Source organism: Atta cephalotes, assembly GCF_000143395.1.
Source record: "Atta cephalotes unplaced genomic scaffold scaffold00024, whole genome shotgun sequence".
Lineage (NCBI taxonomy): Eukaryota > Metazoa > Arthropoda > Insecta > Hymenoptera > Formicidae > Atta > Atta cephalotes.
This window is the reverse complement of record NW_012130088.1, coordinates 45,548-63,676: the sequence shown is the minus strand read 5'-3', so window position 1 is coordinate 63,676 and position 18,129 is coordinate 45,548. Positions and strand designations below refer to the sequence as shown.

Below are 18,129 nucleotides of genomic sequence, written 5' to 3'. Positions count from 1 at the left end.
TGTGTGTGTGTGTGTGTGTGTGTGTGTGTGTGTGTGTGTGTGTGTGTGTGTGTGTGTGTGTGTGTGTGTGTGTGTGTGTGTGTGTTTAAATATATGATATATACTTATTAAAACAAAAAGGCTGCTTTAAATTAAAAAAATTAAATTTTATTGCATATGCTGAAAGTAAAAGGCAAAATTTAAATCGCAGTTCAGAAAAACCGTAAAAAAGATGATCCATTCTTTTATTTTATTGTTAGATGCTTTCTGGTGCAAGTTCAAATAGATATGCACGTATGGTTCGATATCTTTTATTGAAGTACATATATGAATAGTAAACTTCTTTATTGGAAATCCAAGTTGATTTATTATATATATTTACTAATTTCTCGCAGAAATATTAGTTCTTGCATAAGAATATAAGTTATGTTTTTAAGTCGCTTACAAGTTTATATAAATATTAAAAAAAAAACTGATATTTAATCAATCACAATTATAACAATATTACAAAGAAGATATATTTCTATTGATATAATATCGTTTTGAGTAAAAGTATATTTATATTCATTTACAATCAATACATGTAGATGCAATGTAGTCAGCACTGGGATACAAAAATCATTCGCGTGATATCGTTCGCGTTTTCGTGAATTCTGTTACATAAAGATAAGTCAGCGAGAAGAGAAAAAAAAATATTATCTGCAAACGCATATATGAAAGAGGATGCGCTATCGTATTCTCCAGAGTTTGAATTAAATATCAAAAGCGAAGGTTTTGGGAACTAACGTATTATAACAATAATCTCTGTCCACAATTCTCGTTCGGGTAAATATTGACAATGCGGAAATAAAATAAAGTTACGATCGTGGCGCTCTTGTTGTTTAGATTGTTTTATTATCTTTTGTAGCTTTATTGATTGTACAGGTATTATTTTTACAAATTGTTGGTACACGTAATAGAATTCATTATCTAGTTTGAAGCTGATGTACTTTCATAAAAGATGAAAACTTTCTTAATTAATTAAAAATAAAGACACTTACCAGCAAAAGCCAGTTGCATGATGAAGAAATTCATTCGAGATTTTCTACGTTTTCCCAGCAGAAGTCCGGCGAGAACTGCAGTATTACCGGCGACTATCACTGCAAATAGTAGCCATAGTACCGCAAATTGTTCCGTCTATAAAAAGAAAAGCGTTTCTTTCACTTCTGTGAAATTAGCAATTTTATTTCTAATTTAGTTAATAGAAGTGTGATTCTTTCTTGAAAAATTTTAGAGTATCTAATATATATTTTGTAATTGTATTTGTCTTTATATTATTGAATTTGCTAAATCAAATATGAAACTTAAAAAATATACAAAATTTAGACTTAAAATCATATAAAATCCAGGACTTTGTGAAACCGCTATTTTTTTTTTTACAAAATCATTGTTTTGTTGCAACTCATTGTTGCAACAAATATATCTTACAATTAAAATATAATAAATTGTAATAAAAAAAATTTTTGTATTGATGTTTTGAGAAAAAGAGGAGTGCTGCACGACCATTTCATTTTTATCGAAATTCCATTATATTATGATTCTATACTTTTCAGGCATATGTTACATTTCCTACTTTTTTCTTATTCGCTGCACTTATATATCTATGAATAGAACCAATACGATTTGAAGAGAGTGTAAAGATATTTTCGATGAAAAAAAGCGATTGTATAATTCTCTCCTTCCTCCTTCTCTCTCCCTCTTTCTTTCTCTCTTTCAAAAACATTAATAAAGAAGCACTTCTTTTATTTATAGTTATTATTTAATTATTAGAATATATTTGCTGGAAAAAGACTTTTTTTATAAAAAAATTTCACAAAATTGTGCGGATTTTGGATAATTTTAAACTTCACATTTAAGTTCAATAAAGATAAATCGATTTTTTAAACATTCCCTTCATAAGCAAATTTTGACTCTATTTTATTATCTTTTATTAGATGCATACATGCATTATGATTGTATTTTGACGTGACGGAATGTTATTTATTGATTTGCAAGTTGATTTGATGGTTAGTTTACTAGATAATGTGATCTCGTATGTCGTATATTGTACGCTGTGTAATGAGAGAAACACAATGTGAGTGTTAATTTCAACATCGTTTGCATAGTGCACGCCATGCTTAATACGAATAGCAAACTGATTTGCTTGATCATAAATGCGGCTAATATGATACACAACGTGATTTTATGGAGAATGGACAACTAGCATATATCCCTACAAGCCTTTAATATGATTTAATATCTTCATATTCTTTGTTTTCATTCTTCTTTGTTTTAACAATAATAATTAATCAGTTGCAATAAGTTTCAAATATTCATGGATACTCAAGTTATGTTTCGATCAAAGTGTTGATTAATTTTTACTTTTTTAAATCTATTGATTAAAATTATTTTAAAGTTATAATATTTCCCAAATTTTTATTGATTTTATAAAACTCTATTAAATATTTTAATTTTAAATGTAAAAAAAAGAATATACTACTCTTTTATAATAAATACACAATTTTTAATGAATTAATGTAATTAATAAACTTATTAAGTCAATACTAAAAACAACATCTTCAATAGAGAAAATTTATGACAATTATTGCATTTGAAGATATATAAAATTAATAAGTCAATTAATTAAATTGAACGATTATGCGTCAACGTATTGATAATATCATTCAAATATTTCAACTATGTTGCAATGTGGGTTAGGAATACAATTTGAATTTAATTATTTTAGTTTTGAAAACAAATAAAGATGATTACAGTAATAAAAGTAATTGCTAATAAAGAAAATTTATAAAAATTTAAACATATTTATAATATTACAATACAATAAATATTTTATTAATACTTTATTAATATTTTATTAATACTCTATTAATTTTGTTAAATAAAGTTTTGTTAAATAATAGAATAATTCTTTAATAATATTTTGATATTCTATTGTTATAAAAATATATTAAAAATATAAATAATAAAAATAAATGTAACTTAATTATATATAGTATGAGTTTCTTTCAAAATAATATCAAAATTAATAGATTTCATTAATTGAAAGTAATTGAATTAATAAGAACAAAAAACTCTTATTAAATATATTTCTCTCAAATAATATTATAAAGAATAGAAAGGGCATATAAGAGTCAATTATAAAATTCTTAATATATGAAATAAGAAATTATATTATATGATAATCAATAAAATAAAAACGTAGACAATATAGTCATATTACACCACTGTATTACGTTACATTACATGTTTTGACTTTAAGATTAAGCTGTCTCTACATTATTAATTGCGGTTTGTCTATTTTCTTTTATAATTATATAATATTACTGTCGTCCCCATGTGAACATCTAAGGATTCCTCAATCTTAAAGTCAAAATATGTATTGCAATATATTGTAATTTAATGGCTAATGTAATATGACTGATTATATTGTCTATACTTAAATTTACTGATTTTCTATTTATATCAGCCTAATTCCATTCACAACTGGATATCGGCTTTTTTCAATCTTTTCCATTTTACATAGTTACTTTGGAAGGAAGGAGTTTGGCATTAAAACGCCACACTTGCTATGCGTGTTGGCGAATACATAAATATATCCATTGATATATGAGATCTACAGTTTTTAACGTTAAATGATGATGGCAAAGATACTCTCGGAGATTTGCCATTGCCTTCCGAAAGAGGACGATTCAATCAAATTTGAATTCTTGAGAGATTTGAACCCTGGATCTTTAACACAAAAGCAATTACGCTACGTTCTGCGCCACGATAGTCACTATTGATTATAATATAATTCTTATTTATTTCGTATGTTCGAAATTTTGTAATTAACTTTTACACGCTCTTTCTATTTTTTGAAAAAAGTAATTGAATTTTAATTGATAATCAAGTTACTATAGTTAATATTTATAGTAAATTATTTTATGGATAAAATTTATAAGCGCGGAAAAAATTTGTTTTCGATGTCTAGCTATCATGATTTATATCTTTTGATTGAAGAGAATTTGTCAGCATTGATATTTTTTTCCCAATGGATGTGAATTATTTGATATCTACTTTTCGGACGAGAAAATATCGCTGAATCGACGAAAGTGGATCACAAAACTCGTATCCTATTCTTCTCCCTCTGTTTTTTCTCCACATTCAGCACTAAATTTATTTCTATTCCGCAAATTACGAACTATGAAAGAAAATTACGACGATTTAGGTCAAAATTATCCAATTTTTCAAGAATCGCGTATCGAATATACAAATACTGGAGCATCCACAGGCTTATTTGCATAGATTGTTATCCATTTGCAGTGACTAATTTTTAACAGTCTATTCCAACAGTCTATTCTTTACAAATTCGATCTAATATAGCATGCATGAAATAGCATCAAAAATGCTTAAAAAATAAAACTGTATTAATAGCAAACAGAAAGACAAAAATCTTATAATGAATTATTGCTAAATTTGTTAATTAATTACTTCTGTGATATTTAGATTTTTATATCTATACAGTATATAATATTTATAATTTTACATAATTAAAATTAATCAGTAAAGTGATGTTTTAATTAAGGTTTAATCTTTTCTTTAAATTAAACTTACGATGCTCGTTTTCCTGCTGGATTGCTTGCGTTCTGATAAATTATGAGGAATTCTGTGGTGTGTGTGTGTGCGTGTGTGTGTGTGCGTGTGTGTGTGTGTGTGTGTGTGTGTGTGTGAATTCTATTAATTTACACTGTTAAATCTATAGTGACGAATTTAATCTAATGTGAGTCGCCACTTTTCCTATTAAATATATTGTTATTTTATATTAAAACAATGATTATATACTATATAATATCAAATTGACACAATATAGTGTCAAATTTAATTACCGTTTTAATATAAAATAACTAGATAATTGAATAGAAGCAGTGACGACTCATTAGGTTAAATTTAAACTATAGATTTAACAGTGTACTGAAACGCAAACAATTCAGCAGGAAAACAAGCATTATACGTATAGGCTTTATTTATAGATAAATATTACTCTTTTATTTTTTTATTGAACTTAATAATGATTTTATTGATCGATAAGGAAAAAAATAGACGAACGAAAAATCTATATAATTTTGCAATAAACTGACATAATATTATAAAAAAGAATTTTTACAGATAAAAATAATTTTTATAACATGATAGGAAACATTGTTTATATTTTATTGAAAATGTCCGTTGTAAACAATAGCCTTCAAAATGATATTTCAAAACGGTTTCGCATTCTACATATTACTATTGAATTTATTAAAATGTTTGACGTATTGTATGATTGGAACAATGTAATTCTTTCTGCGAGTACTATAAATATTAAATTTTAAGTTGGTATATGTATGTATCTGTTTTATTGATTAGAGAATACATTCTTCAATGTATATTATAATTATTTGTCTTAAATAACCAAATTGAACAAAGGAGGAGGAATCTAAATGTTACATAGTACTTGGAAAGAATAAAATGAAAAATTTACTGAAATATTTAAAAAAAATTAGCTAGATCTGGAAATAATTTTGTTAAACCATTAAAATAAATATGTAGGGAATTCAAGTACGATAAATAATTGCAAAATATTTTAACATTTTTAATAGCTTAAGATACATAATTATTTTAATGATCCAATAAAATTATTTTCAGATTTATATTTAGCTAAATTTTTACTTCAATAAAATCATGTAGTGCAGTTATTTATTTTATATTTCATCTTTTGTTTTCGAAAGGATTTTTAGGTTTATAGAAAGGATTTTTAGGTGCTAAAATGTCTAATGATTTTATATACTTCATTTGTATTATGTTATTGTTTATAAACTATCGATACTTTGACATTGCATTAGTTCAGTTTGATTCACAGTATTAGTAATTAGGAAAAAGTGGTACAATGTCTGAAATATCATGTATGTATACACGAGAACAGAAATGCCTATCTATTTAAAATTGCATATATATCAGAGAAGGTATGAAAAGATATGAATAAGCATTCCTGTCCTCGTGTGTACATCGCGGATTGCGATTCTCTATTCGCATCCGATCTGCACCACTTTCCGAATGCGAAATGCAATTACTTATGTCACTTGCAAGCTCAATATCGATCGTATAAAGTTGATTCCCATGTTTGTCGGGCGCGAGATTCGTATGCAAAATTTTATATCGCAATCGCAACCCACGGTTACACTTCTGTCATTATCTGTGATACTATTATATATACCGCATTACTAGACTGGAAAAATAAAATGTGCAAGAGAATAATTCTTGGCCAAGTGAGATAAGCTCTATATTATTAAACATGTAAATCTGATAATTATATAGTTGAATTACAGAATCATAAGAGGGTCACATTAAAAATTAAATGATTGCTTTAAATAATCATGCAACTTTAAATAATTCTATTACTTTTACATTCATTTATTTTATAATATGGAACTTAAACATTAAAATTTCTTCCTTTAAAATTTTAAAATACCTCCTCCTTTTATAATTACGCACAGCTTTACAAATAATTAACACTGTTGTATTAAAATGTGTATTTATATTCATATTAAGCATAAAGTATATTCTAATTATAAGATTCTATTCTAATTATAAGATTAAAAAAGAAGAATTTGTTTAATTTAGGTATTATCAGAATTTATTATAAAAGAATTTTTTTTATAAAAGGTACACGAAAGTATTCTCAGCAATTTGCATCGTCTTATGTTCCACCCGATTAATCGTCGCGGGTCATGCGTGAGGCTACTTTAGTCACGCATATCGTGTGTGGCAAAGATTCTGCCATACCGATCACCGGGCGATTGTTTATTACAGTATGACCCGGGGACGTAAATGAGATCGCGTGATCTGCAAGAAGGTGCTTGTCGGAAGCGTCGAGACGCCCGTTTTGAATAAGAAATTCGGTGATTGATAGAAATTGATAGCACATGCACGGGACGGACGAACATGCTATCGACAACTTCACAATTTCATTATAAACGTCAAAATTAATGCGATAATTTTTTCAATGACTATATATTTAAAAAATAAAATTGGATTTTTCTAACTCAAAAGACAAACTAGATATGTTTGAATATCGAATTTGTCCTAAATAAATGTACGAAATAAATGTTGATTACTGATGAATTGAATATTATAATATTGAGTAATACCATAATTGGCAACTCTACGTTAATACAATGAGAGGAAATCAAAGAATAAATTTATTACGTACAATGCATGCGTTAGCAAAATATATACAATATTATTTTTCACTATAATCGCCCAGCTTTACAAAGTATAACGAGCTATTTCTGATGCTATCTGCAAAGTTTTTTGGCTGACCTCAAAGCCATGTATGTACCGCTTACATAAATAAATCCACTTTACTTTCTGACTTTCGTATATCTGGAGATATTCTTGTATTGCATTTTTATTATTAAATTTAAATAGAGTCTCTACTCTAAATTATACTTTCATAAAAGTTCACAAAAATTATATTTTAATGATCAAGGCTTTCACTCATTCAGCTTGGCACTAATTGTGGGCTACATTAATTATATGCATCTTTTTTATTGAACATGTATTTTCGTAAATTACGTAAAAATTGGCGAGTAATTTCGTCGGGAGGATTATGAATAGTGAAGAATGTAAGATATTAAATACTATCTCTTTTTTAAAAACTATTTGACTTGACATTTAATTGCTGCTCATTACTTTATGTCTATTTGAATGTGCACTTTGACAGACCACATGAAAATATGAATTGTATTTTCTCGAGAGCAATTTGAATATTAAACAAAAATATAAGCTATGCAGAATGTTTAGTATTGCGTTAAATTTTAATAATAATTTTATAAATTCCGCGAATTGATTATACAATATAATTTTAATTTATATAAATATGCTACAAATTAATATTATTTTAAATTAACTTTTATATTGATTTATATGATTTTATTATCTATCTACTTTCCTGAAATCTATTTTCAGAAAAAAGCTCTTATTTTCTATAATTAATAATTAAAAAATTATTAACGCTTTAAAATTGTTATCCAGGAAAAAGTCATTACTAATTTGATTGAAGAGACTCTGCTATTAAAATATAATGCAATAAAGTGGGAGAACTTATGAGAACATAAAGTATCTTCTGTTTTAATCTTTATGTATCAAGAATATTCTGTTCTAAGCGAAATAATTAATTTTATCTTTAATAACATTTATACCTAATCAGATTCATTAATGATGTGACTCAAAGCTTTTTATCATTTCCTCCAAAATTCGCAAGACGTCAAAAGACGAGTACAAAAGACGAGTTCCGATTCGAGAACATCTTGTGTCAGTTACAAGATGGTTCCTGATATACAAATTAATCGACATAATAGATGTGACGACATCATCTAAGTGGATTCATACGATTCATTAATGGGTGACGGGAATAAATGACGAGGTGGCAGGCTTTCATCCGTACGATTTCTACCATTGCCTCGTGTACTTTATAAAGCACTTAGCCATATTACAGCGTAATTTCATCGATTGTAAAAAATTGCCTTGATTTATGATCTTATTTCGCCGCGGATGCCGGACGCTTTTCACAGACGGTACCGATAAAAGAAAGCTAACAGCGAGTGGCAACGTTAACCCATTTAACCCACCATAAACGAACCATTTTTACTTTCTGTAAAAATCTGTTGCGTGTAATTGAGCGTTGGCATAACCCGTCGTCGAGTGACAAACCGCTATTAAATGGGATTTACGAAGCAATGGATAAAATTGATAATCCGTGCATAAGATTAATGTTAGATTGACATAATAAATTATGAATTGTATTCCCTTATTCCGCTATTTGCTAATTTCATGAGAAATAGGAAAATTTCAATTATCAGATAATATAATTATCAGATATGAGACAATTATAAAGTAACTTTACCCAGTAAGATAACTCTACTTAAGCGATTTTTATTGAGTCCAACATTGAAAACTAGTGATCAGATTCAAAATAGAAAACATTTTTGGACATTAATTGAAAATATGAGTGATTTTCAATATTTACAATATTTATGAATACAGTTTAATGTAATTACTTACAAACAGGCAACAGCAAAAGTAGTTATTTTATTTAATGCCAAATATTACACGTCAATACATTCAAAATAATCACAACTTTATAATAAAATAAAGAATTGTTAGACTTATAAAATTTATCGTAGAGCTTGAATGCGATTATTTAAACGTAAATTGTCAGATCTGCCTAAGCAAAAATCTATGCAGCCGCGTAAAACATCAAATGAGTACATTTGCTTATGAACGGCATTGACAGGCTGCGTGATAACGAGTGAAAATTGTTTTTAAAGAGAATTTATCATGTATACAGAGTCAGGGTTTTACGAGTCGTAAGAAACGACATCGTTCGCATGTGCAATTCTTTCTCTTCCTCCTGATATCCACTAATTCAATGTTCGTAATTCTTTAGCAGTGCTGTAATCGAGACAAATAGATTATTTTATTAAAAAAAGTATATATTTATATTCTCTTTCAAGAAAAAAGAAGAAAATAAAAAGAACCTAATGCAAGAAGATTAAATTAAAAAAAATTTTTACGCAAAAATTATTTGAATTTAATTGAATAAAATAATTAAATCTAATCTAAAATAAATTTCAATTTCAATTTACAATATATATACAACTCAATCCAAACATGACAATTTTTTATTGTACTTATTATTTTAAGAAATAAAACAACTCTTTTTTGAAGCATAAAATGATGATTTAAATTCTTTTAAATATTTTTAAGATTGTACACACAGAAAAATTTATACTGTATGCAAGTAATAATGACTTGTTCCAAGTATTTCAAAAGTTATATATATCCGTAAATTTATTATAAATTCATCACAAGCATCCAATTTATTTATATAAAATATATTCTGAATTCTAGAAAATTTAATACTTTAATCAAGAATATTAAATTAAATCAAAAATTTGATTTAATTTTTTAAGAATTCTTCCTTTATTTGAAATATCATATTTATTTGTAATAAAATAATTACTATTTTAACAAAAAAAATAATTTTTTTTATTATATTTATATCTCTAGTTTAATTTTTCGCATATATATATTATGTTTTATTAACTACAATTAATTATTGAAAAACGCATCACATTGTCGCGTGTTGGCAAGAAATAACAAATTTGAGAACTACAATCTCTAGAATAGTAAGCCTAATACATTTACACTGAGCTAATCGCTTGTGATCGAGTCATTGCAAATGGTATATTTCCTGTAACTATTCTTAATTTCATTTCTGCTGATAGTTTCATATTATTAATATTTGAGGGAATTACATAGAAATGAAATAATACACTGGTATTTATTAATACAAAATAATTAAGATAAATATTATATGAGAAAACACCATTATGGAATAATATAAAAAAGTCATGTTTACAATTTGATCCCAAAATAAATATTTATTTAAATTGAAAATATGATTATTTCAAACAAGAAAAAAATTTCTTGTTTCTAAACTATATTTCACTTTTCCTAAATCTATTGTATAGAATTGAAAGAAATATACCAAATTTTTCTGACCAAATAAATTTTCTTACATCAATGTATTAAATATTATAATGCATTAAATATTTAAGTTTATCAAATCTGATTTTTCTTTGATAAAATTTTATAACATACTTTAAAAGAATAAATTCTTACTTTGAATATATTGAGTATTTCTAAAACTTGGGATGAATACATTGTAAAACTACTAGCGAGAAAATATTCTTTATTAAAAGTAACCATTACTTAAAAGAAAAAAATTAAATGAATAATTGCTTTCCTTGGCAATAGAATGATATTTTTCTGTGTATACAAATTCAGAAAAATTCAAATTTTTTATATAATAATTTGAATTATTAAAATTTAATAATAAAATTACTAAAAAGATTAAAGTATTACGAAAATACGCGAAGAATATAATCTCAGTTTATATGTCATCATTTACATATTTTTTCAATCGACTATATTTAATAGATATGAAATTTCATTTCTGTTGATCTCGGGGAACGGATATAATTTTATATTTTGCTGCTAGCGTAGGATTAGCTAGTTATAGTATCGTTATTACATTGGGTGCAACAAGAGAAATGCCGGTATACGAGCCGTAGTGGCATCGTATAATTATAACGAGCCATGGTAAATCGTCAAGCGGCAACGTGGTAATGCTGTGCTTAAGGAAGATCTCTAACCATCGCAGATAGTTACGAAGAGTAACGGGTCACTCGTAATTCGTAATTCGTAACAATTGAATGAGAAGCGTAAATTTAACGATGTCGTTTTCTCGTATAATAATAAGGAGAACGTTTAAATATACCTATTTTCTGCGTAAGTAGACTCCTGATAGACAAGTAAAGAATGTTGGTTTGTTTTTAGAACTCAATACGCGCACGCAAACGATATTGGAAGCAACTATACTGTATTAATAAAATAGTATTATATATTGTAGTGTATGTATTATGTACCGTATTATATATAAATAAAAAAAGTTTGAACTTGCTCTAATAATGAAATTCAATAATTTAGTATTACAATAATAACTTAACATAATTTTTTAAGAATTGCAGAAATTTAATCTTAATTGAAAAAATTATATTGTGTTGTATAAAAATTATAAGACATGCAGATTGCAATATTTTCTTTAGGCGCATGATATACAAAAACTGAACTTTTTTCCGAACTCAACTGAATTTGCTTTATTATTATTGGTTTTTGATAAAAATAATCTAGAAAGAAATAAAGTAAAAAAAAATCTTATATACTATTTCCACTTATTTAGTTTTGTATACATATTCTAATTAAAAATTATTGTATATAATTTTCCTTCACTTACGACTAATGTAGGTATATGTAATTTCGTGAAACATAAATATTTAACAAACAACGATGATGGCACTTCAACAAGCTAAAATTTTAGCATTAATATTAGATTAATATTGCGCTTGAAAATACAAACCTTTTAGCAGTGTGAAATAATGTCAGAGCAAAAAGACATATAAACTACTTTCTCTCTTCCGCGAAACAAGTGTCTTCCGCAACTTCTAGCATGCTTTACCTCGTTTATCCCGTTATTTTCCGGAAAAATAAACGATCCTCTCAGAAAAACATTTATAAAACTCGTAAACTACCAAATAAAATTTTAATCTCTTTATTGATTTATTTTAAGCATGTATACATTGATAATAGTAGTGTAAATTATTGCTGCAAAATATTTTTTTATAATAAAAAAATGATAAAATTTTATCTTAAAGTAAAGTATTTTATTTATTTTACTATATTTATTTTATTTTAATATTTTGTTATTCAACATCGGTTTTTATTTACGAAAAAATTTATCAAAACATTACAGTAATTTGGATGTATTCGGAAAATCTTAGATAAATGGATGTTTTATTTTCTTTGTTTTTTCCCCATATGTAAAAAAGATAGTTGCGTAATATTTGTTTCTTTTTGATAAACTCCCTTATACTTAATATTTATTATTAAAGGAATATTTATTATATATATTAAAGGAAATATGTTAAACAACTTTTTATTAATTTCATTTCTTTTAAAACAAGTAATTTTATTGATTAATCAATTAATATGACATTTAAATGAAAATATAAAAATATAGAAAATACATTTTTTATTTTGATACACATATATATATATATATATATATTTCACCTAATTTTAATTGTTTTATATATCTTCTTTCTATTCGCAATTTTCATATTGTGAATAGAAAATATTTGTGAATAATTTCGCAACATAAACTCACTGAAAGTAATTTTACTGTGTAGTGAAATTGATGTTACGTATGTAGCATATATTATGATATATACATTATAAGCAATCATGAAATCACAATGTAAATACATACATTGCGAAGTTGAAATAGAAACCAACAGAAAACAACATCGATTTTGCTCAAAAGGAATATAATGAATTTATACAATAATTGTAAATTACCTATTTCGTATTCCAATGTAATTAATTAAACTTTATTTTTCAAAATTAAAAAAACTTGATTTGAAAATTATTAAATTGTTTCGAGAAAATATTATAATTTTTAATTATCTACGTTATAATCAGATTTCTGAGTTATAACAAATGAATTTTTTATGCAGAAAGCTTTATAGAATCTTTTCACTGTATGTAAACATCCTATCTGAATTTATTTCCTCGTTTGTGATTAAAACGGTTTTTCTATCATGATAGAACTTAAAACTTCAGAAAAACAATTTTGTGGAATTCGAGATAGACTACGAACAGAGAAAACATTTTTTATTTTTATTATAATCTTTCTCGTTTATTTTTTTATTTTTTAGCATTTAAAATTTAACAAAATTTACCATTTAATACTATAATATCCATTTAATACTATAATTTCTAATTTAAAAAAACTTTTTAATATTCTCAAAGTAGTTAATATTCTCAAATGTGATTTCGTCTCCGGAAATTTTATTTGTGCACAAAAGTGCTCGTAAGCGATCGATTGTAGACAATAATAGACAGTAGTACATGTAAACATATGTGACTTCGTTTGTGAAATTTTTATTTGTACGCAAAAGTGTATGTGTAAGACAATTGAGCTATATAGGCAATAATTTTGTATGCAAACGAATTGTCGGCAAAAGGAACTATCTCTTGTTTACAATTGTTTATATCTGTTCATTTATTTATTTTATTATTTTTCTTTAAATCCAAGTAGTAGAAAAGAAGAATAATCAAAAAGAGGTTTTATATTGTTATCATAACTTGTGGAAATTTTCCAAACCAATTGATATTATTAACATTATTCATATATAAAAAACTTTAGCGTTCCAGAAATTAAATATTTTTTGCAACTAAATAAATGAGGAAAATAATTTCTGGAGAAAATTGCAATCTTTTTTTATTTTAATACTTTTTTCTAAAGTTAGGGTATTATATCGTAGTTTGTACTTTATGAAATGGTTTTATAGAAAACTTTTGCGAGCTGAGCACAACGCAATCGGGTGCGTTTTCGATAATAGGGAAAGAGTGACGTAATCGTGAGATATGCCATCGGAACATTGCTACTATGCTCATTTATATTCTTCGCAGACAAAATCTTCGCGATATCCTCGAGTTTATGAGATGTCAGATCCAGGCTCCGGCATTATGGATTTAATTCAATTCGCGAAATAAAAACTATGGAGCTGAAAACTATCAAACTGCTTCATATTCCGAAATTTTTGCATTTTACTCCATTCTTTTATGCGAAAATATTTCTTACGTAAGATCTATTTAAATATTCTTCTCTTAAACTGAAGAGTAACTCTTGGGTGTTTCAGTAAAAATAGTTTCATTGTAATTACAAAAATTTTGATGAGAAGTAATTAAAAATTTCACTCTTATTATGATAGGGCTACAATAATGATATTCATAAATTTTTATGTTTTATATAAGACTTTGTTTCTTTATTCTAATACAAGATTTATGAAAAGATAACATCTGTTAATCAAGATTTTATTTTATATAAATATATAATATATACATATTGATTTCAATATTTGTATTTTGAATTTACGAGTCGTATTTTTTGAGTTAATATTTAATAAAAATACTTAACAAATACAATTCAAAAAGTACAGTAAATTTGACACAATCATAACAAGAAGTTAAACATTATTCTCAAAAACTTGTAACGATTAATTGGATTAAGCATTATCCTCCGTTCTAATAACAATTTTACAAAAAGATCAAGTTATTTCGTAAGGTCTACATACCAAAGAAAACGAGATGAAGAATTGTTCGTAAAAGAGTCGACAACTGACTTTCATCTCAATCTCAACAGCAACAAGGTAGCGACATCCCCGTTTCATCAGGTCTTTTGAGATGACGAGCATGGTTGTGCAGAACGAGCCGTTTCGACTCGTTCTAAGGTCGACGACATGCAGTCTCGAAATGGCAGCGTAATAACAGGCTCGAGCCTTTGCTCATGTAAATTTTTACACCCTCTCGATACCATCATGGTGGCACATTCGCGTCTTTATTCCGCGTTACATTTACCAACTACACTATAGGAGTGTCGCACTTTATACCGTGCGCATCTTGTTTTATTTATTTATTAATTTTTTTTCTGCGGCATAATTTCATTTCGCCGTACCAACTTACGTTACTTCACCGGCTTGTCGACTTAACGTATTTCATGCCGTGATTACTTCACCGTTGTGCGCACGTTTATACATTATACAGCGAGCGAAACTGACGTGTCCAGTTTATAGTTACACTTTCAATTAGTCTTTGTAAATCATTGTTACACAATTTCACATTTCTTGAATATGTTTAACATAGATTTGAACGATTTAAAAACTCGATTTAACTGATAATTTCATTCATCATCATAGATAACTTCCAAATTTCACGATCAGAAGTGTGAATTCTAAGTATTTATTAAAACAAAAAATATAGATTATATTTTTTTGTTCTTAAGTCAACATGATATTATTTCGATTAGCTTTATAAAAAAATCATGAAATGTATTGAATCTGGGATTTCCGCGCGTGCGGAATAATAAAACTATGCATATTCAACGAAATAAAACTTTATTTTCGTGGTTTATAGCTTCGCACGTGTAGATTGTCATTTTTTTTTAAACTTATATATTTGATAATAAAAGTCAATTCGTATATAAAACTTAGAATATCTTATTTTTTCATATTTAAATGTATTTTTTAAATACAAATATAGAGAATAATAATTGGTCCAATTTTTTTAATTTAACTTGAATATATTTGGAACTTTAATCTATTTAATTAAATTTTCTTGAAACTAATGGCGTTTTAAAGTGCAGTGAATTTGAATCAAAGTCGGTTAACTCGGAAGTACCATGATCACGTTCAATCAGAAACCAAAGTAGAACGTGTGATTTCACTGATCCGAATTAGACTGGGTTCAAATTCACTGTACTCGAAAATATTATAACTTTAAATCGATAAACATTGCAAGTAGTTTATTTAAGTAAAAAATACGTTATATTCTTAATATTATTTTAATTCACTTTATTCTTGGAATACACCCAGGTAATAAAATGTCGTCTATTTGACATCGTAATTAGTCATTCTTGACGAATCTGACATCTAATCATTGTGACAATGATTTAGATTTGTCTCAGCCATGTAACAAGAGTATATAAAAGGCATTATTTTCGTATTATTAACGACGTAAATGAATGATGAATTGTTTATTAATACATACATGAATGATGGCTAATTAATCACTAATAACAACGTTATTATTATATTATGTCATGGATTGGTCATTTATTCGATGTCAATAAGTATAATGTAAATACTTATTGAATAGATAAATAATAGATTGTCTTAGAATAGATAAATAAATAACGTCATTAATTGATCAAACAGATGTCATTATTTACATTTTGAATAGGTAACATGACAATAATTTAAAATGATTAACGTCAAAATGATTACAACTTGCTACCTAAGTATATTTGTCAAAAGACTATTTGTCAGTGCTTTAACAAACATATATTCTAAGAAAATAAAAATTTAAATGTTAAATATACAAAAATTATGTAAATACATTAAATTTCTTAATTGAAAGAGATCTAGGAATTTTCTCAAATTAAAAATCACAATAATAGTCGCAGATGTAGATTGCGATTAATATGATGAAATTAATTCAAGCCCGTGTAATAGTTTTAATGCATAATGCAATAATAGACAGCGTTTATGAATTGAGTATACTTTTATGTTTTGGAAATTATTATTTCACATTATTGTGATACTGTGTACTGATAAAAAAGTTCTTCATGCATACATAATGCGTGACTCGTGTCTCGCGACGTGGTACTGGGCGGTGATTTTGTAACGGGATGCGTGGAACACGCTTTATTTTAGAATGCATGCTAACGTATACGCGAATTCTAATAAGTGCATCTTCCTTTTAAAAAGAATATGTAGGAATCCCATTAGTCACAATTATCGCGTCCTAAACAGTGGATTGTCAACTATTTAGAATATTTCACATTTTTTACATTTTTCTTTTGCTTTTTATAAATTCGTGTAATACGACTTTAAATCCATTTATAAAATATTGATAACAACATCAAGTACGTAAAATATGTTAAGAGTTGATAATTAATAAGAATAATAAAAACAATTTCGTTTTATAAAAAAAAAAGAATATTTGTATTATACAAAAAAACATTAAAGAAAAAAGTATTAAATTGTAAAAAGTATTAAATTTTAATGTTTTTATATATATTGTATATTATTAAATAAGAGAAAGAAAGAAAACTAATCATTAATGCAAAAAAGGAAATTAGTTTCAATTTAATTACACCGATGAAGATAAAAATTTTGAAGGAAAAATAAAGAAAGAGAAAAGAAATTTACAGCTTCATATTTTTGAACATAATTAACAAATTAATTACATTTCATTGTTACTATGTTACACTATTATAAATATTTTCTCATAAAAATTTGTAGTAGTGTGACACAGTAATAATGAAATATAATTAATTTATTAAATATTAATATAATATTGATGTAATATTGCTGACATAATAAATTTTGCAATAGGTAATTAAATTATTGTAAAATAATATTAAGTGTTATAAATATTCTATACTATAGTATCATTTTTTTTATATGTATATATCTTTATGCATTAAGAAAAAGATCGTAGTGTTATTTAATTAAATTGTTTAATTGTTTTATTAAATTTAATTTTAACCTTATAATTAGCCAAAAATTTGTATAATCATTTTACCGCATAAAATTTTGCAGATCTAATTATAATAAAATAATACTGATGTTTTCATAAAGAAGCTCAGGAAGAAATTTCCATCTTGTTATATGCAAAACGAAGCCTTTGAGATGAAAGGATTAACGAAGATCACTGATATTATTAAATCATCCTCAATTTGTTCAACTTACGAGAAATCTTATATATCCGAGTTTAATGAATAAATAGTTTATTTACTTTATCTTGTAAGAGCAGTTCCTACGGCAATGTGTAATGCTTGAGTTAAGATGTACGGTAAACCTGTCAAACATAAGCTTTTATCTTGTTCTTGCATTTTTATATATATAT

At 26.1% G+C, this 18,129-nt stretch overlaps 1 protein-coding gene across 1 annotated transcript in view; it reads right to left on the bottom strand.

Moving 5' to 3' along the window:
- Nucleotides 1-18,129, bottom strand: part of LOC105620039 (cardioacceleratory peptide receptor) — an 80,834-nt gene that overhangs the window by 23,595 nt on the left and 39,110 nt on the right. Inside the window, exon 2 of the mRNA XM_012201548.1 lies at nucleotides 1,020-1,155. Coding sequence (XP_012056938.1) covers nucleotides 1,020-1,155 — 136 coding nt within the window. The remainder of the gene's footprint in view (nucleotides 1-1,019; nucleotides 1,156-18,129) is intronic.